At 53.6% G+C, this 25173-nt stretch overlaps 1 protein-coding gene and 1 pseudogene across 4 annotated transcripts in view; both read left to right on the top strand.

Annotated features, from left to right (window-relative positions):
- The window catches only part of MINDY4 (MINDY lysine 48 deubiquitinase 4), a 112605-nt gene extending 102312 nt beyond the window's left edge, over positions 1–10293 (top strand). For all 4 annotated transcript variants that reach the window (XM_081534806.1, XM_081534804.1, XM_081534805.1 and 1 more), the window contains one exon: positions 9873–10293. In XM_081534806.1, the coding sequence (XP_081390932.1) occupies positions 9873–9921 (49 nt within the window). In that variant the 3' untranslated portion in view covers positions 9922–10293. The remainder of the gene's footprint in view (positions 1–9872) is intronic.
- On the top strand, positions 6902–9756 carry LOC145523935 (oxysterol-binding protein-related protein 9 pseudogene; annotated as a pseudogene).
- Positions 10294–25173: the final 14880 nt, after the last annotated feature.

Raw genomic sequence — 25173 nt, 5'->3', positions numbered from 1 at the left:
CTCAGGAGTTCTCTGACCAGGCCCAGAGCTGGGGCGGCACTCTATGGCGGGGAGGCAGGGGGAATCACCAGCGCTCAGGCTGACCCTTCTCAGAGCCTCTGGGTGGTGACTCAGAGGCCTCAGGGTGCCATGGGAGGGGCAGGCTGGGAGGGAGGAGACCCGGGTTTCAGCAGGGGAGCAGGAGAACTTGCTAGTGTGGTGAACGTGGATCCCAGAGTTTGGATCCCGGCCTCGCCGCTCTCTGTCAGTGAGCCATCGGACTTCTGTCTGTGCTTCACTTTGTCGTCTGTAAAGTGGGGTTGATGGCCGGGCCTGGCTCACACGGCTGTCATGAAGAGTACCCAGGTCATCACCAAGAGCCTTGCACGGCCCTGGTTACTATTGTCTCAGCCGCTCACGACTCCCAGTGACCTTGGGCGGAACCTCTGTTTTCCTGTTTGTGAAGTGGTGGCGGTTGGGGTGGAGGACGTGGGCCATGTCTGGGGCCCTGCGTCTCTGACTGCCTGAGATCCAGGGGGCTCACCTGGAGCCTAGGGCTGCTGCCCAGCCACCCACGGGCCAGTGAGCCCTTGAATGGAGCTGAGGAGAGAAAGCAGGCTCCACAAATACAGGAAGGGACATAGAGGAGGTGTGGGGACACCTGCCTTGTCCCCCACTCGTGCGTTCATCTGTTCATCCGTCCACCTGCCTGCCCGCCAGGCCGGGGTGGAGCATTCCTGTGGGGTCATGGGCCGGCGTTTCTTTCGTCAGGAGGATTAAAGGCACACGCAGCCCGCTTTCCTTTCATGTACAAAGGGCCACTCATTCAGAGTGATGAGAGACGGGCAGCAGCGGGGGAAGGAGGTGACACCGACCCTGGCACCTCCTGCAGGACAGGGTGGGGGGCCACCGGGCATCCTTCCTGCAGGAGGGTCTGCCCAGCAGGGCTCCGGACTGCACCCTGGGCACAGGCTCTGCCCATCTCCAAACCCCTGGGACCTTTCTCTGAAGGCCTCTGCAGGAAAGTCTGTCCCTGCAGCCCTCCCCGGTGGCCTACTGCCCCGAACCTCTCCGCTGACCCTCTCTGGGGTAACTCTTCCTTTCCCGAGAATGCTTCTGCTGCAGAACTTGGCTTACCAGGTGCCTCCCAGGGGTCCAGGGATTGGTCTTTGTAGGCTCAGCCCTGATTGACAAGTGCTTGAGAATGACTTCGGGCTCTGGTCAGTCCAGAGACATCCAAGTGTGAACGTGGGCCTGGGGCTCCTCTCCCTCTTCTGTCAGCTGTTTCTTTTCCCAGGACCCACCCCTGCCCCGGGGTGGGGCCACAGGCCCTGAAATGAACCAGTGAGATGACAGCATGTGAAATGATCTGGAGAGGCTGCCCTGAGCCCTTGGCCCGGGGCAGGAGGTCCAGGCTGAGTCCCTGCCCCGCCCTCCTCTGTCCCTGATCACTGTCACGGAAGCAGTCTGGGCCAGACTGAGTCCCGGCATCTCCTCCAGCAGAGCTCCTTAGTGCTTGTCACCGATAGAAAATCATCATATGTGGGCAACACACAGGGTTTGGGACAACTGGCCTGGGGCCCCTGGTTGGCCCAGACTCCACATGGTTCCCTGAGGTCTGAGGGGATCAGTGGTCCACATGTCTGTGTTTGTCCCCTCACAGGGAAGGTTTGCTCTAGAGCATGGTCCCTAGGCTTCAGCGGGCCTCCCTTGGAGGGGCATGGTTAAACACAAATCCTGCACCCACCCCCAAGCTTCTGGTTCAGTCTGTCTGGGATGTGGCCTGAGAATCTGCATTTCTCAAGTTCCCAGGGGCTGTAGGTGCTGCTGTCCTAGGGCGGCCCTTTGAGAACTGATGCTCTGGTGGCTAGTGGGGGTGGTGTTCACCTCCTCCTCATCCTCCCTGGCTTCCTGGTGAGGGTCAGATGTCAAGTGAGATGCTGAGCCTCCAGCGTCTGGCCTGCTATGACACACTGGCCCTGAGGTACTTCCTTCCTGGCTTTTCTGGCTGCCCCCTGCCCCCCCAGGTCTGAGTGCTGCACCCCCTGTGTGGACTTTGCTAAGACCAATTCAACTTCTCCCATCACTTGCTCTACCCTGATGGGTCCTTCTGGGTAGTTAAGATGGCACGACTTTTCCCAGCATCATTCCCGGAAAGCTGAGTGGTTGAGTGAGTAGAGGGAATGCAGGATTTTTCCCCCTGTGTACCCGTCAGATAACATACCACTGTAATGGGAAACAGCAGGCCCGGCCTCTTGGAATCCTGTTCCAAGGGGTTGGATTACAAAGGCTTTGCATTTTGTTTTCATCCCAGATTCTCAAACAGCTCAAAGGGAGAAACTTGGGAAAGTGGCCTTCAAGGTCAGCGAGACCCGCTAGAGCTGGGGCCTGGCCTCTTGGGGGATAGGTCCTACTGCCTTGACAGGAAGCGGGTATGGCTCAAACTCAGGTCCTTTCCAAGGCCAGTCAGAGTCCAAGCACCTGCTGAAAGGCAGCGAGCTCTCACGGCAGCATAGACCAACTTGAGGGCAGGTGGGATTTCTCCATCATCACTCCAACCTCATGAAACTTCTGGACTTGACTCTATGCAAGAAACAGCTGAATGAGACTTGCATCTTGCTCTCAGAGTTCACAAACAGACAGAAGTCAAGTTCAGAATCAACTCTGTTGTAATCCAGGAAGAGGTGCACTGCCCACCCTCAGACTCAGATCTTGTTGCCCCCTAAGAGCCTCTGACACTCACACTAACCCGCATGAGGCACGCCACATGCCTGGCCATCTGGCAGCCTGCTTGGATCCACAGAAAGGACCTTGGACAACATCTGACATGGCCCTTCCTTCTACGGACAGGGTTCTCTAGGGTTGGGGTCTGGCCCCAGGCCACACCCCGAGTCAAGAGCGGTGCAGGGCCTGGAGCTTAGGCCCTTGCTGTCCCAGCCAATGGAAGGTCACTGAATGGGCAGGGTGACTTATTGCCACATGGTTTTGTTGCCATGGTGACATTGCAAAAGACCAGACTGCCAGACTTCGGAGAAGAGCATCCTAATTGGAACCCACCCCAGGTCCCGGACCATCTCCACTGTCTAGTGTAACGCATGCCTCGGCCTCATAGAATCTCCTGTTACCTTTGCTTGTGTCTGTCCCCTACCTTCCTCCCTCCTCTGTTCTCTAGTCATCTCAGCAAAAAAAAAAAAAAAAAAAAGCCTAATTTGTAGTCATTTCCAAACAAGGCACACACAGTAACCTCTCTCAAGCTTCCAGCCTCAGTAGAATGGGGGAGAAAAAATGAAACGATTGTCAACAGGCCAGAGAAAAGAGGAAAGAACTCATAACTGGGGCCTGGGGCTGGGCCACAGATGTTTCTGTTTGGAGGATCAGACGAAAAATGGAAAATGTAATTTCATCTGGGACGGTGCCTTTGAGGGGCTGTAGCCGAGCACCCACCTCCCTCTGTTGCTCCCCGCTACGGCCTGAGGAATCTCTGCAAACACCCTTCTTGCCTCAGTGCTGTCTTCACAGTGCCTCTCACCTGCTGAGGGAGGGTTCCCTGGGTGCTCCTGTTGCCCAGAGCCCCTCTTCTGCAGTCGACAGGCACAACGGCTCGTGGTGTTCCTTGTTCATGGAATATGCGACACCATGATGCACAGCATTGAACGGAGTCTGGAGACCCCAACTGAGTCCTGGTTTTGCTACTGTCATATGGCTCCAGGTCTGGCTCCATCTGGACCTCCATTTCCCATCTGTCGATTGGGTATAATGGTGCCTTCCCTGAGCTGTTGTGAGGTTGAGAGAAAGCATTCCCTTTCCTCTGGAGACCTTGGGGGACTCACACGTGAGGTGGCCGAGGATGGGTGGGGAGGAGGAAGAATGGGAGGAGGCAGAAGGGAAGGGAGGGGAGGGGGGCCTTGGGCAGATCTCAGTGCCCACTGGGGTCAAAGGGGATTGGGAGGGCAGTGTGAAGACTCAGGTTTTCCTGCTGGTGCCCAGGCTTGAGCAGGGGTAGCAGGGGTAGTGGGTGTGCAGGGGGCGTGGTCACTCAGCAGCACCCCTGGGAGCTCAGCACTGAGCCAGCGGTCATGGAGGGGATGGAGGCAAGTGAGACCAGCTCTGTGCGTTAGGGGCTCACAGGCTAGCAGGAGAGGGAGATGCCATGACAGTATGGTGGGGAGAGCCTGACAGCAGTACTGAGGAAGGATACTTCTGGAAGGAGGGGTCCTAGATCTGACCCCAAAGGATGCGGGGTGGAAAGGGAGGATGGTCATTGCAGGTAGAGGTGTTGCAGGAACAAGGACCCCTTCTGGGGCCCGACAGTGGGCTCTTGTCTAACACTCGGAAATGAATTGTCCGAGGATACACACATGCTGACAGCGCATGAGACTTTACTGGGAAGGGGAGCCCGGGTGGAGAGCAGTAGGGTAAGGGAACCCAGGAGAACTGCTCTGCCACGTGGCTCGCAGTCTCAGGTTTTATGGGGATGGGATTAATTTCTGGGTTGTCTCTGGCCAATCATTCTGACTCAGGGTCCTTGCTGCTGAAGCACACATTGCTCAGCCAAGATGGATGCCAGCGAAAAGGATTCTGGGAGGTGGTTGGACATGTGGCGTCTCCTTTTGACCTTTCCCGAACTCTTTAGTTTGATGGTGGCTTGTTCCGTGTTCTTTACCAGGACCTCCTGTTGTAAAGTAACTCACGCGATTGGTTCCTATCGTTCCAGGCCAGGATGGGTGGTTTCAGTCGATGTGATTCCCCTAACAGAGGGCACAGCTCTGGCCAGGCTCTCAGGTGAGAGGCAGCCCGTGGGGCTCATCCTGTAGCTGCTCTGGCTGCCAGTGGCTGGCACCTAGGATGGGATGCTGGCACACTGGATGCTTGTCTGGAAATCCAAAGTGAGTGAGAGGAATTCTGGGGTGTATCTCTACAGGTCAGCTCTGGTGGCTTTAAAAGCGGGCCTGCCCTCTTCTCCTCGCTGGTACAGCAAGTCATCTTTTTTTACCTCTGAAATACACCAGTTCTGTCAGTGTTGAGACTCTGTGGAGGCAGGTAACTGCTGCTCTGCTAGATGATGGCTGTTTGAGAGGAAAGGGATTCAGTCGTGATCATGAGATGGGCCTGCCCATGACGCTGAGTGGACCTGAACTCTGGGGACCACCGCATCTTCACTGAGCTCAACCCCTGAGCCAGTGGTCCTTGACTTGGGCCAATTTTGTTCCACAGGGGATATTTGGCAACATCTGGGGACATTTGGGGTTGTCCTTGGTTGGGGGGAGGATGTCAGATGTCCTGCAGTGCACAAGACAGCCATCACAACAGAACTATCCAGCCCCAAACACCCACTGTGCCCACGCTGAGGAGCCCTGCTCCAAACTCTCAAACCCTCCACTGCTTTCTTCATAGCTGAGTGAGCTTTGATGCTGCCTGCCCACTGAGAAGCCACTCCATTTCACCCTTCCCTTTCTCTATCAGTCCCTGATTGCATGTTTAGAATTCTTATTCATCCTTGTAATTGGCCCATAGACTTTCAGAACCATCCCCTCTGGGGAACCGTTCATCCCCTTCATAAACACAGCATCCCAGCGTTTCAGCTCTTTCAATTTTGAAACATGTCCACTTTCCTGTTGTAGTTGTAAACTGCTTTCTTTCTGTGTTTCTATTACTCTCCCTGCCTCAGCACCTGTTGGCCAGGGTGCGGTGGGTTGGTTACCTCTATGAAAAGCCTCAAAGCCAACATCAACCCCACAGCCTGACCTTAGGACTCAGTGACTGGTTGGTGTGACATGGGCGTCTAGCAGCAGATGAGAGTGACTCACCCCTGCACTGAAGCCAAACTCTGTTTTGTCACATTGGGAGCTCAGAGGAGAACCTTCTGTCTGCCTGTTGGTATGGGGAGAGTGAGGCTGCGACGGATGGAGAGGGATGAGGGAAGGGCGTTGGGGACCAGGCTGAGGGTGGATCTTATAGGGATACAGGAAGTCTGCTCTATTTCTGACTCTTCCCCTCATTCTCTCCATGACTGGAGGCAAGAATCCAAACTGGTCTTGGCAGTAGTTTCTCCTTTGCAAATCTGGGTCCCTGGTGCCTGTCTGGAGTCAGGCTGTGGGCAGGAATGTTGCTCTTTTCTCTGCCTTTCATCTGGGCATCTGGATTCAGGATGTGCTCCTAGTGTCTAAGATTTTGATGGAAACTTGACAGAAGCTGATTCTCCTCTATGGGGCTTCCCTGGTGGCTCAGTTGGCAATGAACCTGCCTGCAATGCAGGAGATCCAGGTTTGATCCCTGAGCCAGTAAGATTCCCTGGAGTTGGGAATGGCAACCCACTCCAATATCCTTGCCTGGGAAATTCCATGGACAGAGGAGCCTGGTGGACTACAGTCCATGCGGTGGCAAAGAGTCAAACACGACTGAGCGACTAACACACATACACACATGCTCCTCTACAAATCTTAACAGAACAGTGAAAGGTTTTTAATGATGTGTTTCAAAACTACAAAGATGATGAACAGAGAAAGCAAGTTGAAAACCTCAAGTTGCATAGTAGAATCAATGAGGCTCTGCCTTGTGTGGCTGCAGGTTGCTCAAGTACTGTTAACCCAGTAGGTGCCGTAGGTCCACATGCTCCCTTGGAACCTGTGGTCACCGCAGCCCTTCTCAGCTCATCTTACCTCCAGAGCCTGCTTGGTTGTGGAAGTCAGAGCTCTATCCATCTTCCCCACCAGCTGGACCTCTATTAGCTACCCTGAGATGTCATCAGGGTCCTGCGCAAGTAGGGCAGGCAGTGGGCACTCAGGCAGTGGGCACTCTTCATCAAGGAGCAGCCTAACTCCTTCCAGGGCTGCTAAGTTGTCTCCAGACACAATCCCAGTATCTCTCCTTTAAGCAGTGATGGATGCTCTGATGCTGATGGTTCCATCAAATTAGCTAAACCCCAGAGTGTCTAATAGGTTCTTCTAGATCTATCTCAGTGCCAACAACACAGGACCTCAGGATACTGTCTAAAGTACTTGGGTACCAAAGAATCACTTAATCCACATTCCATTGGATCAGGTGATGCTGACCTTGTTGATGCATAAGACATGACTGATGGTGAAGCAGAGGTTGGGTCCGTGAAGGAACACGAGAGGTTATCCTGCATTTCTTATCACAGGTTGGGCTTGGAATGGATCTTGTTAAGGTAGTTTTTCCAACAATTACTCTTGGGAGAAACTCTCTTCTAGAAATGTATGCAAACTTTTTGCACATCCAGACCTCCATCTGAGTATCTGAGACCAGAAGAATTCCAGGGACCAAATGGTTCGGGTGATGAAATGCTACCTCTGTTAGCCTTTTATGCAGGAAGAAAAGGGCTAATTTGCCAAAAAAACATACAACCCCATTTTGAGTGCGATCATGGAGCATCCCAGGATGCTACCAAATGACACTGAAGGGAATGCAGAGCTAGTTTTGGAGGGTTTCTTAAAATAGTTTAACATTCGTGGCTGAGAGCTATTCCATCATCCACAGCCTTTTATGCCGAGTGTTTTAACAAGAAGATGCATTCCAGGGTTCATATTTGGACCAGATGAAAATTTCTTGAACTGTCACTTGACACGCATGACACAGGGCAGGGCTGTGCCTGGTGTTGAGACTATGATAGCCGTTACATTCTTACATCCCCTGGGGAGTTATGGAAGCCCTGGACAGGGTGGAGGCCTCGGTGAAGCTAGGAGGAGAATGCCATACTAATTGTTCCAAACTGAGCTACATGCAAATATTGTCACCCACACCACACCTTTCTATGGGAGCAAGAAGCACAAAATTACACTAAGATTTTTTTTTTCTTCTCCAAATGACAAGAAATCTTTTTGCTCACTTGAAGGGAAATGGAATGATGTAAAGTGTGAAAAATACTCCATGGGGGTCATACAGTCTTTACAGAGACCAAGAAGTTGCTGGTCATCAGGAGGAAAGTAGGTTGGAAGAACAGAATGAGTATGAATCCCCCTGCCTCTGCAAGGCTGTCCCTCTCAACTGGAAACTCAGAGACATAGATGGGGTCCCAAAAGGCAGGCACAGTCGTGAAGAAAGGCAAAGGGCAGAAGCCTGAGGAAGGAAGGAGAGAAATTCAGTGGGGTTCTAGGTTATTCATGAAGATGGAAAATGTTGGCTTTATGGCAAACCACGTCTGAAACTTCATGGTACTTTTAAGCACCCTGTTGGAAAATGCAACAGTCTTACTTTGAGAGAACCTGTTCACTCCCATCTTGCTGCAGGTGCAATTTCAGAGATACAGACAGACCTAAGAGATGTTGTGGGTTCGTTCCAGACCCATGCAGTAAAGCGAGTCATACGAATTGTTGGTTTCCCAGTGCATATGAAGGTTAGGTTTACACTATCCTGTAGTCTGTCAAGTGTGCAATAGCATTATGTCTAAAAAACAATGTGCATATCTTAATTAGGAAATACTTTATTGCCAAAAATGCTAACCATCATGATCTTCAATGAGTCGTAATCTTTTGTAATAATGTCAAAGATCACTGATCGTGGATAACCGTAACAAACATAGTAATAATGAAACAGCTTGAACTGCAGAGTAAGCAAATGCTGTTGGGAAAATGATGCTGATAACTTGCTTGATGCAGGGTTGCCATAAACCTTTAATTTGTAAAACAAACAAACAAACAAAAAAACCCAAAAAAACCCCACAGTATCTGTGAAGTGCAATAAAGAAAAGCTCAATAAAATGAGGTCTGCCTGTATTGGGCTTTCCAATGCAGATGTACAAGTAAAGTAAGAAAAGTGTCCCATTCTTCCCTCTCTGTGGCAGTTTCAATTTTGACTTGTAAAACTTTAGGTTTTGAAAATGTCTGCTCCCCAAACCCCACACCCTGGGAAATATTTCAAAACCCAACCTCAAACTCCATGTTCTAGTACTGCTATTGAGGTATGCAACATCTGTTTCCTGGTTTGTATAATGTTAGGATGTATGTTTGTGTATAATGCACACAATGCCAGATTTTTCTGAAATATTCCACCTGCTATAAATGTGATTCCTCTCAGTCCTTTATAGAAAACTAATTGCATGTATTAATATTAAAATTAAATGCTAGTCTTTCCTATAATAACTTTAATTTGGGGATTGAACTATTATTAAATTATATCTAACCGTTGAAGTGTTAATTGCTCAGTTGTGTCCAACTTGTTGCAATCCTATGGACTGTAGCCCACCAGGCTCCTCTGTCCATGGGATTCTCCAGGCAAGAATACTGGAGTGGGTTGCCATTTCCTTCTCCAGGGTATCTTCCTAATCCAGGGATCGAACCCGGGTCTCGTGCACTGTGGGCAGATTCTTTACATCTGATCCACCAGGGAAGCCCTGTCTAACTCTGGACTCCTATTTAATTATCTTCTTAAGGCTTCTTAAAGTAATTTTTTGAAAATGCAAACCTGTGTTTTACTGAACTGCTTACAGCACTTCACTAACTTCTCATGGTGTTTGGAGCAAAAGCCAGAATCCTTTCAAGGCCTCCTAGGTCCTGTGTGGTGCCGCCCCTGCGGGCTCCCTATGTCCCCTGCCTACCTTTCTGGGCTCCGGCGACTGGACCCCCTTCTGTGCTTTGAAACCTCCAGGATTTCTCCATATCTGGGTCTTCCCATGTGCCTTTAAAGTGCCACCATCCAGCACCCCCTGGAGAGCGACTGGATTCAGATGTTTGTAGATCACTCGGCTTGTCGAGGGGTTTTGGGTGCATTTGTCTTATAGGGACCTGGTGTGTAGGTTTGTCTGTGGGTGTGGAGGGGTGATGTGGACATGATGAAACTTGAAATCCTCGAAGCCCTGGAGACAGGAGATCAGGTGAGTGAGGACAAGAGATGGTTCCTCTGTGGCCTCGCAGCTCTCTCTGTCCCTCTGTTCTTAGGTGGAAGGGGGCATCAGTGAACTGGAATGGCTCGGAACCCATCCTGTGACCCTCTGTGGGGATGAGCCTCATGGCTCCAGCGCTCATCACTGGGGTGATGGCGGAGCCCTGTGCCTCAGGAACAAGTCTGGGCCAGCACCTGAACCAGCACTACTGCAGAAGCGTCCGAAACCTCCCTGTCTCTTCCATGAAGGGCCTGCCAGGGAGTGATTCGGGCCCAGTGCACTGCTGTGCAGCCCCTTCCAGCCGAGCTGTGACTTCCAAGGGAGGCTGGTGGGACCTCTGCTGCCTTTTCTCTGCATCCCTCCCTTGCTCCCTGCTGGGCCGTCCCCTCGTCAAACCTCTGATGTGGTCAGCTGAGGGATCCAGGGCGCTCGTTATTTCTGAGAGTTGGCTTCTATAAACCAGGAGTCAGATCTGTGCTGAGGGCCAGTCTCATTTGTTTTGTTGGTGCAAAGGAAGCATGAGGTTTGCGAGGTTCATAGCTGGGGGGGATGGTGACGGGTGGAGGGGGCCAGAGCCCTGGAGACCTGTGGGCTCAGTCATCACCCAGCAAGAGTCTCTATATGAGCCATACCCTGTGGCTCAGAGGTGTCCCTGGCTGGGCTTATGGTCTGGCCTGCCTTTTGAACAGCCCCATGTCTGAGGCACCAAACTCCATAAGCTGTGCTGACCAGGAGTAACTCAGGCCCCCTGGGATCCCATCTCAGGGCTGACCTGGATGCCTGTGAGGCCCCATGAGGATGGACATGTGCACCTGGAGGGTAGGCTACACGTGGCCAAACAGGTTTGGGGAAGAGAACCTTCTAGGGAGGGACCTTTTGGTCCAGGAGGACAGTAAGATGAGGATGAGAAGAGGGATTAGATATGGTCCCTTGTGTGACTGCAGTGGGGCATGTGTGGAGAAAACTGGATGAGATGTGGGTGGGCAGAGCCCATGGAGATCCTCACACTCCAGACTGAGGGTAGAGTAGGTGGGAAGGGTAGAGTAGGTGGGAACGGGGAAGACTCCATAGTCACCCATGAAGAGAAAATTGTACTCGGAGCCTCCTTCATTCCAATAATTTTTGTCCTACGGATTCCAAAGAGGAGCGCGAGCAAGCATAGAAATGCAATGGGAGGCTGGTGAAGGAGACCAGAGAGAGTTTTGTCAAAAACGGAAGCTACGGACCCCTCTGGAGTGGCTCCCAACAGTGGACTGAGCGAGGGCACCCAGAAGTAGAACACGGCCTCCAGGAACCTCTGTCACCTGCTGTCCACGTGGGAGTCAGGAGCTGCATCATGGAAGAGTCCCCCCACCACCCCCTACATGCCTGGCTGTACCCCTCGAGTGCTTAGCTGGGATTCTGAGTGGGGCCTGCAGAGGAGAATGTTCACACGCAAGGACCAGGCACGCGCTCCTCCCACATCTGCCCTGACCCAGGGAGAATCGTAGACACTGGACGGCAGCCAGTCCTCAGCTTCCATGTCCCCCCTTAAGGCTCAGGACACAAACAGCTTGGGGGTTGTGCTCCCTCTGCAGTGCTGGCTGAAAGGAGACCCCCTTCTCTTTAAGAGCCAAGCATACAGCAGGCAAAGCTGGCGTTTGGTGGTGACCACTAAAGAGCCTGTTTAGTGCTTTCGCGGGCTGGGTAAAAGCAGTGGCGGGACTATGGGTCTTTGGGGAGCAGCAAGTAGGAGCCGGGAGGGAAGTGAGAGGCCAGGAGTGCTTTGTCCTGGCTGTGCCGAGGCCCCTGTGGGGTTTGCTGTGTAAACTCCAGTGGCCATTCACTGCAGGCGTCCAGCAGAAACGCTTCCTATATGTCCCTGAAATGTTTACGCATTTGTTTTCCTTGGCCAGGGTTAGGCCGCTCGAGCTGAGCGACCCGGGGGAGGAAGTCAGTTTCCCTGCAGCAGCCTTGTTTATCAGCCTGGGAAGGAAAAGTGTGTCTTTTCAATAAAACACTTAACCTCCTGACCAGGGCACCATTGGCGGAGCTGGAGAAATCAAAATATTCCCAGCATTGCTTGAGGAGATCAGTTCCAACAAATTACAAAAGCGCTTTTTCTAGAAGCCAAGACACAGGTACAAGTGCAGTATGACGCCCCTGGCCTGGAATTTTCTGGAAAGGAAGATGAGCAAAGCCCGACACCACCCTCTTCCAGGTCTACAAATCAGAATGAGCCCATGGTGCTGGTGCCAAACTTGTAAGAATGAAATGTAGGCGCTGCCTCCTTGCACATGGCTTTCCCAGAATTTTTGAGGGAGACTGTGGGTGAGGGTCCATAGTGCCCCCAAATTATATTAAAATGTTTGTGCACGTGTACATTTGTGTAATTTTCTGTGGAAAGAATCTGTAGCTTACCTCACAGATTTGATCTTGCAACAAGTCCCTCTCTTTTCCCCCAAAAGCTTAAGAACCATATCCTAGGGTTGAGTGGCCTCTCAAGGGCTGAACCTGGGCTTGGCTGCTCCCTCTCTGGCCTCCACGTGCACAGGGGAGCCAGTTTATTGAACAAGCAGACCTCTGTGGGATGCGAGCAGGAAGCAGCTTTATTCTTTCTCATTACAGTTGGCTCCCTGTATCCATGGATTCTGCATCAGTGGATTCTGAGAGTCCAACTATGGGACTTGATCATCCTTGGGATTTGGTACCCTTGGTGCCTCCTGGACCAGTCCCCCTCGGAGACCAAGGGGCATTGTCTGCATTTCCGCTTGGATTTCTTTTCAATGGTCTTGGTCTCTTGGTCTCTGGATGAAAGGGCAGTCTGGTTCCACTGCTCTTCTGGCAGTGTGAACACTAAGACCAGGCTGATGGCAACACTTAAGTTCATGCTCTCATCACTGGAAAGTTCCTCCTCCTCCTGCTAGTCTTATGGGGGACCTCTAACCCACAGGGGTCCCTCCTGAGTCAGATGACTCATCCCCAAGCTGGAGCTCATGGAGGCTCCCAGCACTGGCCCCACTCCCCCCTTCTAGTGGAGTCAACCTCCCTTCCTCCAGAAAGACTGGAGTCTTTCTTCTGCAGGATGCGTGTTTGAACCAAGCAAAGCACCAGCACATCTTCACCTCCTCGGACCTTTTCCTCTCAGGCTGACTGTCTGCTCAGCCACCCATCCGGAGCAGTGGTGTCTTATTATCCCCAGGCGGGAGTCAAGGACAGTCCCACACTGTAGGGCTCACATGACAGGCTTTCGAGGCATGTTCTTGAAGCCTCCCTCCCTTGGCTTCAGGAGAGGAGATGCTTTATTAGGAAGAAGTGGGGAAGGGGAGCCCAGCACATGGATGCCTCCCCAATGAAGCCCTCGCCACCTGCTGGCCTGCTCCACTGCAAGCCCAGTGCTTCCTCACCTTCTCCTGCAGCTGGCAGGTGTGATGGGCCAACCTTGGCAGAATCGTTCGCATCTGTCTTTCTAAGTTCTATACAGCGGAGGCACAGGTAAGAGTTTCCAGAAGAGCCATGAGAACTCTCTGGGGATCAGAGCCGGGCCAATGATTAGAGGGGTGTTGGGGGAAATCCTAAGGTGGGGTTTCATCCAGGCCCCACCTGACTGCTCCCTATGGTCTCCATGTGTGTCTGAGCCAGAAGTCAGGGGCTGGGCTGGGGCCTGGCCCATCAGAGGCACTGCCGATGGAAGAGCAGGCAGCCGTGGGCCCAGGTTCCTGGGAGGGCTGGGAGCGGTGAGAGGGGAGCCTTAGAAGCTCTGCCCTAGAGCTTAGTGCAGTCACAGTTTGGAAACACAGAAGTCTTCCCCATAATGAAGAAGTACGGAAGGAGCGAGCAAGTGGAGCGCCATATAGACACGGGGAAGAAGTCACATCGGGACCAGAAGGCCCGAGTTTAGTCCTGAATCACTGCTTCCTGCCTGTGTAGCTGTGAGCACTTGACATAAGCTCTCTGGACCTGTTTCCTCATTGCTAAAGTGAGCTCTCATCAGGTCGTAATGAGGACAAGGCGCGTCACCACACCGTGAGTACATGGAGCAGGGCTGCACATCACAAGGACCGGGGAAGTGTTTGCTCTTCGTATTTCCAGCAGGAGTGAGGAGAGGCGCTTCGGTACCGCAGCTAACCTCGACCGTGAATCAGGATGGGTTCTGACAAGCAGAGAATTGGATGGAAGATCCTTCCAAGTGAACCCACCAGGGCCCATGATGTCGGTTGGTCTCACTGGGGATGACGTGAGTGAGAGATTCCTAGGATTAGGAGAGGGGGCTGAGGAGGTGAAGACCTGAGACAGCAGGTCCTGAGATGGGGATGTTTTCTCTGGAGATAAGGACTGCTCAGAGCTTTCCTTCACCTTTCTCCTTGGCAAGGGGTGGGTGTGGGGCAGAGAAAGGGGCATATCTAGGGGCTACTGTGGTGGCCCCAGGGGAGCAGTCCTAGTGGAAAAGCAAGGAGCCAATGATGGAGGGACCAATGCTGTGGCCTTTGCCAGTGGTGGCCCCATGGATGATCCTCACTGGCCACCGATTCCTTACGGGATCCTGACACTTGCAGCGGGTAAAGAGGCTGCCGAGTCCATCTGCAAGTATTTCTCTCCAACCTCCAGAGTCCTCCTCACTCCCTAATCATGCCCTAATCCTCACAGGCCTGTGGGAGCTATAATTACCAGGCAAAAATGCCAGGCATTTGCGTTAATGGAGATTGCTTAATGCAGGACGAGAGGGGGGCTGGACCAGTGGGCAGGCAGACTTCCCATGGGTCGGGGTGCATGCTGCCGGGGCCTCTACATTGCTGGAGTCACTGCTCCAGCAGACCCAGTCTGCATGAGAAGGGGCAGAACACCCACCCTGGCCAAGTACTCAGTCTGCCTTCCCACCCCTCCTTCCATGCCATTTTCATATCGTGGTGCTTCATCCTGCTGTCCAGCCCACATTCCCATAAAATACCCATCCTGTTCCTCAGGAAGACACCGAAGGACTTCTCTACAAATGGGGGAACTGATCAGAGAGAAATCCGTAATTAAGAGTCCTCCTAGGACTTTTCTTCTTCACAGGCGTCTCTTGGAAACCAAATCACCACGAAGGTCTTCAGGTGGAAAGGAGCACATATGATGGGAAGGCTGATTCTAATCTGCCTCTAATTCTGGCTCCCCCACTCCCTTCTCCATCTCCATGCACTCCCCACCCTAGACCACAGCAGCTGCTTGCCCAGTGAACTCCTCGCTGCCTGAGGCCTTCCCTGGTGCTCCTTGCTGCACCTGGGTCCCTACCCTCCAGCTTCACGTGTCCATCTGTCAAATACTGCCCATCCCTCAGGGCCTGTGTCTAAGACCCCACCTCCTGGATTACCTGGCTGGATGTCCTTGATCAGTTCCTCTCTAACAAGCCCAAAGCCCAGTGAGTGGGGGTAGGTCACACAGCTACAGGTTTCCCCCTTTAGTGTGTGTGTGTGTGTGCATGCCTACCACACACACACATCTATACCGCACACTGTGGCTGTGTTTCCTTATCCCTGACCTGGAGGTCCCGGTCTTCTCACTCTCCCTCCTTCTCGCCAGCAACCCATACCAGTCCTGTCATGGGGGATGAAGCCCAAGGTTCATTTTCCTCTTTGAAGAAGCCCCTTCCAGCCCACACCTGCCCCCTCCCTTCACCCTGTGCTCCAGCTCCAGCCTCAGACACTGGGTGTCTGGCTAGGGTGGTGTGGGCTGCCAGGCAGCCCAGCTGCCTGAGGTGTCCAAACTGTTGAGTTAGGTGTGGTTTTGAGATTAAAACCGGCTCCTTTCCTGTGGCCTCTGATAAGGGTGATCCTGGGTGCTTATCTGGCAAGGTCTGTTTTAAGGCCCATGGACATCTGTGAGACTTAGCCAAGTCCCACCTCCATGCAGAATGGAGCCCTGGGATATAAGTGCCCTTCTCCCCATCTCCCTGGACGCTGCTGGGGTACCCTGGGCAGGCAATCTCAGGCCACGGGTTGGGGACACTGGGCCCTACCCCCTCTGCCTCACCCCTCCTCTGCCCCAGCACAGGGGCCAAACTTGAGGGGGTGCTATTAACAATGATGTCAGGACACTTGTGTCAACAGACTGCTGTGTGGGGAAGCTTAGTCTGAGGAAGAATTGTTCCATTATCAATTGGTCTCCTGACACCCTGTTCTCCAAATTCCTGGGCTCAGATTCTTCTTGGATTTTACTGGGGGCATAGAGCTCAGAGGAGGAAACTCGTATAGGGGAGAAGTTGCTTCTTTGAAGCCTGACCCTGAAGGAGGGTAGGGGAGTTGGAGGGGTAGGGCATTCCAGGTGGGATGGGAGCAGGGCAGAGTTGCCAGGGGAAAGGGGCCTGGGGAGTCCAGGGGGTGGGGGTGGACATGGAGATGGAAGATATTAGGGCTGGATCCTGAAGGACTTTGCACGGGAAACGAAGAAGCTTGAGCTTCTCTGTGAGCACTGGAGAGCCACGGGGGTTTTCAGAGCAGGGCGGCAGTAGAGCCAAGTTGGTTTAGAAGACTAAAACTGCAACGATGTGGAGGGCAAGGTGGCTCAGAGAAAAGATGCCAACTTCCAAGCTAGGGCCATGGAGAGGAGGAGCAGGAGGCTGATACCCTGCATTTTAGTGATTCAGCCTGGGGAGCAAGATGGAACCCCTTGGGCCTGCCTGGAGTTAAGGTCCCCCTCTCCCCTGCTTCCTTGCAGGCAGACTTCAGCCGTGAGTAACCATCCCCTCTGTCAGCTCCCCTGTCAGCAGTGGCGACTGCGATTCTCCTGGGAACAGTCTTTGCAAAACATGCCTGCCCTCCTGATGAAGGCTTCCTCCATCTCCTGCCTTGGCAAACCATGAAGGAGGGGGCCTCAATGTGAGGAAGTGCCCAAGCCTTTGTTTTGGCCCCGACCACAGCTGGACCCACTGCCCATTGTTTCTAGAGCTGTTGGTGACCTTGGGCCAGCTGGACGGGACCAGTCAGCTCCCTTGGGCCTGGCCACCTCCAAATGCACATGGAAGACAGCCAGTCTGGCAGGACGGTTCTCAGTCCCTCGGTGGCCTTTGGGAGGGCCTCTGCATGGTGGGGTCCTCGAGGCCTCATTTGTATTCTCAGAGGCTGAAGCCCCCCAGCTCTGGCCATTTGGAAGGTTGGTGGGCATTCTGGAAACTGCTCCACTCCCGAGGACCAGGAGTTTCTTAGGCAGGAAGGTAAAGAGAGCTCCCAGATCCTGGTCCTAGGTTCACGCTTCCTTCATGTCTGCTGTGTCACAGCCTCGGCTCTCTGGGACCTGTTGATCAGAGGTCCCGAGTCTATCCATCTGCTCTTCTCTCCCCGGTTTTGGGGGAATCTGTCCTGCACCCACCATGGGGTGTGCAGTGTGAGAAAGGGGCCCAGATAGTTTGATTACTTGGGTTTAGATCTTAGCTCCAATGTCACCTACGTTATAAAACAAGCAAACAAAATTAAAACCTCTCTGAACCTCAGATTCCCTCCCTGTAAAATGGGAATAGTCACCTCCCATGCATCTGAAGTTTGGTGTGAGGCGTAAATGTACAGTGCTTGGATCAGAGCCCATCACCCAGTCTGGGCCCAGTAGATGCTGGTCTTTTACTGGGAGTTGGATGGGAAGGCACAGGAATTGGGGGGCAGGGGTCTCACTCACTGAGTGTCCAAGAAGGGTGATCAAGAGGAAGCTGAGAAGCAGCAAGGCCAGCTGGACCTTAACCTGTCCGCTGAGCCCTGGAGGTCAGTCCCTCTCCTCATACCTTTCCAAACCCATCCCAAAATAGGTGTCCTTCCTCTCCCTTCCCCAGTTCTTACTGCTTCTGAGTTAGATGGAGAAATGTCTTCCTCTCTGGTTACCCCTGTAAGGCCCTCCCTCCCCATTCTGGACTTTGATCCCCTCGTGTGCCATTTGTGAAATGAGGCACTTGGATGATGTGGCCCTAGACAGGTGGGCCCACAGTCTCAGTAGTGACTGCTTGCGAGTTAAGACCCAGACCAGCACCCAACCGGCATCTCCCTCCAACCTTTTGCTTCCAGGTAAGAAACAGAGTCTCGGAGCTTCAGGGCACTCTCCCAGGGCCCCAGGCTGACACAAGGCAGGTGCCAAGCCTTCCTATTTGCTCTCCTGCCTCCTGAAGGTCAAGCAGGCGGAGGAGAAGCTGGGCTTCCTGGAACCCCTCCTCTCCTATCTTCCCTTACTTCCTGCCCTGTCGCCAGCTCAGGCCTGAGACTCTGGGGGCTCTGGAAACATCTGCGAGTGTCCTGGTTTCTATACCAGCAAGCGATTGTGTGGGAGCCCAGCCTTTCCTTCAATTCAGGCTGCAGACTTCTCCCCTCGAGCAGCCCGGAGAGAAGGATGGGTCAGAGTCCCTGTTTGGCCCTGCTCAGAAGGAAGCCTGGCCTGCCAAGGCGGGAGCAGCCATCCAGCCCCAGCGTCTCCTGCAAACCCCATTTCCTATGCCCCTTCCCCCAGTTCTCCCCATCCACCTCCAATGACTTTGGTAATCACAGAAAATGCCAAGAGCTTTTATCTTTCTTCCCTGCTAACGCAGACACACCTTGGCTTTATTTGTCTAGATTTTCCATTTCCTTTTCTGAGAAATCATCAGAGCCCTGCACATCTCTTTCATCACAAAGAAGGCTGGGGAGAGAGGGCAAGTTCTGAGTCACCATGGGAAGAGCTACTGAGGAAGACTGGGGACCCAGCACCCAGGTGACCCCGCTGTGCTCTATCTGACCCTGCTTCAGGCCGAGATGACCACTTGGGTTGGCCTTTCATAGGAACAAATCTGTTTACGAGTGAAGGGGCTCGGGCAGGGGCAGTGACCTCCCAAGGCCTCTTGGCATGAGGCTGACCAAGTCTCTCTCTTCCTGGGTCCAGTCCGTGGATATGCCCATGATCATGTTCTGAGGCCATATTGGAGTTCCTCACTCAGCCCCAGCTCCCACCGTCCCCGGTCTGGAGCTCTCTGAGGCCACAGCCTCTCCACCCCTGGCGTGGGTGCTCCCTGAGTAGGCAGGGCCCAGGCCTCCCCCTCCACACCAACTGGGATGGGAAGCAGAGATTCGGGTGGCGAAGAGAAGATAGACTCATACAGGATGTCCCGGGTGTGAGGGGGGCGCTGTGCCATCCCACCTCCTCCAGTGTGCCTCTGCGGGTCTGAGCCAGCAGCAGAGAGAGGGGCGGTAGGGAACCTCCCCACCTCTGCTGTAGCTGGAAGCCCACCCCATTCCATCCCTCCTTCTGCTCTGTCTTTCCTCTCTGCAGACCACCTCCCTTCCTTTACATAAACAGATTTGTCTGCCATGTCCCCTCCTCCGGGAAGCCTTTCCTGATTATTGGGAAGAGGTGGGGTTCTTCCGCTGCCCACAGGTCCACCTCACCCCTTCCTGAGGCTCAGGCCCTGGCCTTAGCTGCCCTCTTCTGAACACTCAGGGTTGAGTGGTGAAGCCTCAGAGCTCCAGGTTTTCCTCTATTGTCAGTGCCCTTGAGCCAGCTAGTGTCTGAGCCAGTAGGTGGTGGAAGAGCCGTCTCCCGTGGGCATTGACCATGGCGCTGACTCGGGCTGGGCACAGGGGGTGCTGTGTCCCTCAGGGGTGCATCCCACGGGTCTGCCAAGGTTCAGTCCTTCTCATGGAAAGGCCAGCTGTGCCCCTAAAAGACAGCCTGTTTCTCAAATCTCCTGATGGTGAGGGCTGCTTCATCAATTTCCTGGGCAGCCAGAATCAGGGGAAAGACTTTCTCCTGATAACAGAGAGCTGTGTCTCTTATCATCGAGTAAGAGTAGGCAAACACTTCTTTCCTTTCTTGCCATGGCTTCCAGGAAACTCCAACGGAAAATGATACTTGGTTGCAATCTCTCTCCTGTATCATGAGAAGGTTCTTTCCTTTCCGTGTTTGTATTTTAACTAGACTCAGATCAGGAGTTTATTTTGCTTACCTGCTTTGGTAATTCAGCTCCTTGCTGCTCAAGACCAAGGGTCTTGAGACTAGCAGCATTGGTATCATCTGGGAGCTTGTTAGAAATGCACACTGTTAGACCCCACCAGATCCGCTGAATCAAAATCTGCATTTTAACAAGATCCCCAGGGGATTCATGTTCCCATCAATGTCTGAGAAGCACTGATGGACTCCTCAGATGCTTTGGGAACAGATGTAAAAGATATTTGAAATAAGACCAGTAATGATTCTCCCATTTCACCCTGATTTTTTACCAACGAAATTTATCTCTTCTGAAGCCTTGCTCAAGCTGACCCCACCCCTTCACACTAGCCCTGGCTCTGATTTTGGTCCTCGGTTGTGCTCTCTAGCAGGCGTAGGTCACTGAGGAGATGGGATGGGAGTCTTCTTAAGTTGTCATCTATAGGATGAGGCAGGTGGTGGGCATGTGCCCCAGGACAGGGGACCCCCCATGGACCGGCTGTCTGCTCTCATGAACCAAGGTCATCCTTCTACAGTATTGGGCTCTGGGCAGTGGCTGCTCCTGGCCACTCCTGGGGGTAATGGAATTGTCCTGGTGTGATCTTGCTGGGCTTGGGCTCCCTATCACCACCAGGATGAAGCAGGAGCACAGAAGGACGGAGAAACTTGGGGATGGCTCCTCTGATAGGTGATAGCCCCTGAAAAATAGTCCTTAAGTCCCCACTTCTGCAAAAAGCTGTTGCTGGTTAGTGTTAGGGGGGGACACTTCATCTGTGGCCCTGAAAGGCAGTGCTGGTGAAGGTGGCAGCATTGCTGGGAAGTGACATATAAAGAACCACTCACTAACCGCAAGAGCTCCTCACCAGGAGCAGATGAGAGGTTCCTAGGGGGAAAAGTATCCACAGAGGAGGCCATAGCCCTCTGGCAGGGAAAATATTAAGAGCTTCCAAGGTCTGACGAAATGAAATTTTTAGGCAGCCAGTACGATCCCTTCAGATTCTTAGATTCTATGATTCAAAGTCATCTTCCTCCAAGAAGGCTTCTATGACTTCTCCTGACCTCACCGATCACTCCCTCCCCACCAGCTGGGAACCTTGCCCGGGCTCTTCTGTAACTGCTTTGTACTTGTGAGTCTGGGCCCCCTCAAGCAACCTGGTAACTCAAGTCTAGGTATCCCCCTCTGCCCCCCTGTCCTTTGACTGGCAGGGTAGAGATGAGAGGCAGATGAGGGGAAGATGCCAGCAGCTGATCCAGGTCAGTGGGTCCCTTTTCCCGCTGACTCAAAAAATAGCCACTTTCAGGGCATCTGGCTCTTGAACATGGAGGGCTCATAGTAAGACCTCTCACCACCTCTTAACCTGCTGCGAACATTCTATTTATTCACTTTCAGGCCCGACCCTGCCTTGGACAGAGGCAGGATTGACATGAGGGGGCCCGGGGTTCCTGAGTTTAGGGCAATACTGCCTCAACTCCTCAGGCACTGGCTCTTCAGAGGTCCCAGTGATGTCAGCCTGGAGGGGGTGATCGGGAGGGGTGAGTCCTGCCTCTCTCAAGCAGCGAGTCCTTCCTGGTCACTGTGTGCTTGCCTGACATCCGCTCTGACGGTGGGGAAAGGGCTTAGGCTGAGACTAGTTCACTGTGCATGACACTGGGAAAGCCACTTTAGTCTGTGGCCTCAGTTTACCTTTGTGCAATAAGGTGTTGATGACCTGAAGCCCCTCCTATCCTAATGGTCTAGTACTCAGGAGATCAGAGATGCCCAGTCTTGGTGGCAGGAGGGCCCTGAAAAGGATTACACAGGCACCCTGTGAGCTGACTTCCTAGGACTGACTGCTATACCTGTAAAACAGTAGCACAAAGCAGGAGGTGTGTGTGTTGGGGTGAGGCTGCTGGTGCTGGAGGCTGGGGAGTTAGAGCCCTTGCGGGGCCCAGGAGCCCAGGGCAGGGGGCCATGTCATCATTTTCTCATTAGGCAAGACAGCAATCTGCCTGTGTGAGATGATCTTGCTGGCCCTGTGGGCTCCAGGAATGTTGGCTTCACATGAATAGAATCCCCAGACTGGACCACAGAGGGAGGGGTCTCCGGTGGATGCGGACAAGGGCGGCTCTGCCTACCTCCTCCCACCGTCCTGGACTCACCCCCACAAGCCCCAGCCCACAGAATTCTAGAAAATCAAAGAGTGAAAGAGGGGGTCCCCATAGCTGGCCTTGCCCCTTTCGGCACTGTAGGGGCTCAGCACACCCATCCTGATACTGGCTGGTGGGCTGGCAGCTGGCTGGTTCCCTTCACCTTTGGAAACTTGCCCGAGCTGCCCTGCACAGTGAGCTTGCTCCCCACCTGGCTGTGAGCAGAGAACTGTGACAGTACCCATCCCCACTCAGGGCTGAGGGCGGGTCCCATCTGGAGAGGAAGTGAGATAAGATAATTTCCAAGAGAGAATCCACAAAGCCACTGTGTCACAGAAATGCCCACCGCTGCATTCCTCTTTCCCATGGCTCCTCCTCTCCACCATTTAACTTCAGCTTCATGTTGAGGAGCGAAGGGAGGTCCCGGGCTTGTGAACAGCATGGGTAGCTGCAGCCATGAGTGCTCGCAGGTGCCAGAGAGGCCGTGCAGATGTCCCCGGGCTCAAGATATAGGCAGCAGAGGCCACAATGTATGTGGCAGAGGGTTTCAGAGGTGCAGGGGTTTGTGGGCCATGATGTATATCTTTACTCTGTGTGTTTGCATGTGTATGCACGTGCAGGTGTATATATTTGGGCATGCACACTTGTTTGTATGAGTGCAACATGTATTTTGTGTATGAAAACCAATGTGTGTGCATTGCATGTGTATCTGTGTGCAATGTCTGTGTATATGTGTATACATGTGTGTGAGAATATGCTGTGTGTGTGTGTGTGTGTATGCACACATGCATGTAAGCCGGTTCACTGTCAGGGAGAAGGAAGGGTCAAACTGGCCTGTGTTGTAGCACCCAGGTCAGGTGTGACTTGGCAGGGCGGGCAAGAGGGATGAAGGACTCACGATGAAGGAGAGAGTTGGGGACACCACTCAGCCCAGGACTACACTTTACTCGTCAGAGGGGTCAGTCTAAGTGAGCACTGCTGGAGCGTGCCCATCTCCGGCCTCTCCCTAAATACTGCCTTTGGCCTCAGTGGTGGTGGTGGTGGCCATGGGGGCGCTCTAAGCCGCACTGTGATTTTTGTGAGCTCTGGGTTCTTTTGCTTTTGTGGGTCCCATCCTCCATAAAAAATATTGAAAGTGAAATTTGATGATTAGGTGGATATAAAGACAAATGTATTAATTGTGGTGATGAGGTGCAAGCACAGTGAAAGAGGAATTTCCCTAAAGCTCTGGAACCTGCAGGACCCAGGCAGTTCCACTGTGGGGCCTGGAGCGAGCACGATGTAGAACCAGCTGGCACCTGCTCCCACTGCTAGAACCCAGTGGTGGTGTGCTAGCTGGAAATGCCATGGAGCCAGCGAGGCTTGAGGCCCATGAAGTGCCCAGCTGTCCCAGCAGGGCCCAGAGGAGGCTATGGCATCCAGCAGGTGTGAAGGGAGCAAGAGACTGCTGGAGCAGGGCCCAGCAGTCAGGATGGTTCTCAGGAGGAGGCAGGGCGCTGGGAGATGTTGTGAGGAGGAGCAGAGGCAGTGGGATCCACAGGAGGGCAGGGAGGCCTGGTGGCCAGAGGGCACAGGGGTGTCCAGGCAAGGGCGGGAGCAAGACAACAGGGAGCCTAGAGTCCTGGCCTGCTGGACTTACAGTGCCCACCTAGACACTCCCTCTGGGCCAATGACCAGAGGTGCGGCTGGGATGGCACAGGACATAGAAGGCAGGCTCCCCCAAGATACCTTCCAGCTGCCTAGACACTTCTCTGAGTCCTTGCTGGAGCCCAAGGAGGAGGTGGCCTCTTGTCCAGCAGAGAAGGTGGGAGGAAGATGCTAGGTGAGGCTGGTAGACCGGGCCTTGGCAGGAACCTGAAGACCTGCCCTCCAGTCCTGGCTTCACTCTGACCTACCAAAGAACCTCGGGCACATCACCTGGCCTCTCCGAGCCTCCGTTTCCCCATGTACAAAATGAGGGCATCAGATCCCTTGTTCTCAGACTCCTCCACTGAAGTCTTGATGCTTTGTGATCTAACAAGGCAAAGACAAGAGATGTTTGAGGGTCCAGGGCAGGAGGGTGTGTGGATCTTGGAGAGTCGAGTGGGAGCTGCAGGGGCAGCCAGCCCAGTGGAGCAGGGGGTGCCATGTGTGTGCCCAGGGTGAGGAAAGGCTCCAAACCCACTTCCCTGTCAGGTACCCAGTATGCTGAGGTCGGCTCCAGGTGGAGCCCCCTATCCTGCCAGTGTTCTCCTGAAGGGTGTGGTCAGCAGCTTGGGACAAATGCCACCACCAGCATTTTCTGGAAGTGAGAGATGCTGCCCTCCTCACCCGCAGGGTAGGGCTAGGGAAAACGTGACCTCACTCCCTCTTGGAGGACCTCCTCCAGTCTTGGCAGAGAGGGGCATAAGGGGATGAAGGGGGTGGGGGCTGCCCCGTGTCCTCAAGGTGCCTCATTCAGGCCTAAGAGCCTAGCCCAACTCCCCTAGCCAGGCAGGGGCGGGGGGAGAATTTTCCCATATGGTCTCACTGGATCCTCTTCTGTAGCATCAAGTAAGGGCTATTGCTGGAGAATTGCCAAGACGTCAACATAGAAAATCCTGCTTTCCAGAAAGAGGTCTGACACTGTCCCACCCTCCCTACCTCCCCAACAAGGCTTGATATTATACAGGGTAGGCAGGGAGGGGGTGAGGGCAGCTTTAGGAGAATTGAATGGGAGGCAGTAGTTTAGAAAATTACTAAATCTTTCCGCCTCTGGTGAATCACTGGTGGCCACTAAATCCAGTTTTGATTTAAGGGGGATCGTGTGACGCCTCAATGGCCAGGAGTTATCTGTCACACAGGGAAGAATTCACATGCTTTAAGTGGTGGGTACCTTATCTCTGGGGGGAGTTGGACAGTCAGCCAGCAGAAGTTTCCAAGATCATGCCTGCCACCCCCGGCACTGCACTCGGTTCTGCTGGGGATACTGTGGATGGGTAGGGAGAAGACCCAGGCCCTTGGGCCCCACCTCGCCCGACCAGGTCAGAATGGGACAGCCCAGGCTGGGGTGAGCTCAGTGCTGTAGCTGTGGGTGCTGCTGTGGAGGAGGGGTCAGAGGAGGCTGGCGAAGCGAGGAAGCAGGAGACAGGGTCCGCATGCAAACATCTGGGCAAAGTGAGCCTGGTGGCTCAGGAGCCCGGGCCTTTGTCTGGGGCTGGAAGGGGTGGCGGCAGGTGTCACCCAGGGTGGTTAGTGGAGAGCCTTGAGGACGTAGCCAAGGATTTGAGTCTCCGTTTTGGTCTCCGGGCTTTGTGCTCCAGGCTTCGGTCCCGCCTCTCCTCCCTCTTGGAGGGGAATGGCCACGCCTCTCAGGAATGATG

The sequence above is a fragment of the Giraffa tippelskirchi genome, chromosome 10 (genome assembly GCF_054371585.1).
Source record: "Giraffa tippelskirchi isolate mGirTip1 chromosome 10, T2T-mGirTip1v1.2.pri, whole genome shotgun sequence".
Classification (NCBI taxonomy): Eukaryota; Metazoa; Chordata; class Mammalia; order Artiodactyla; family Giraffidae; genus Giraffa; species Giraffa tippelskirchi.
The sequence above is the reverse complement of the archived record's forward strand: the minus strand, read 5'-3'. Positions and strand labels throughout refer to the sequence as shown.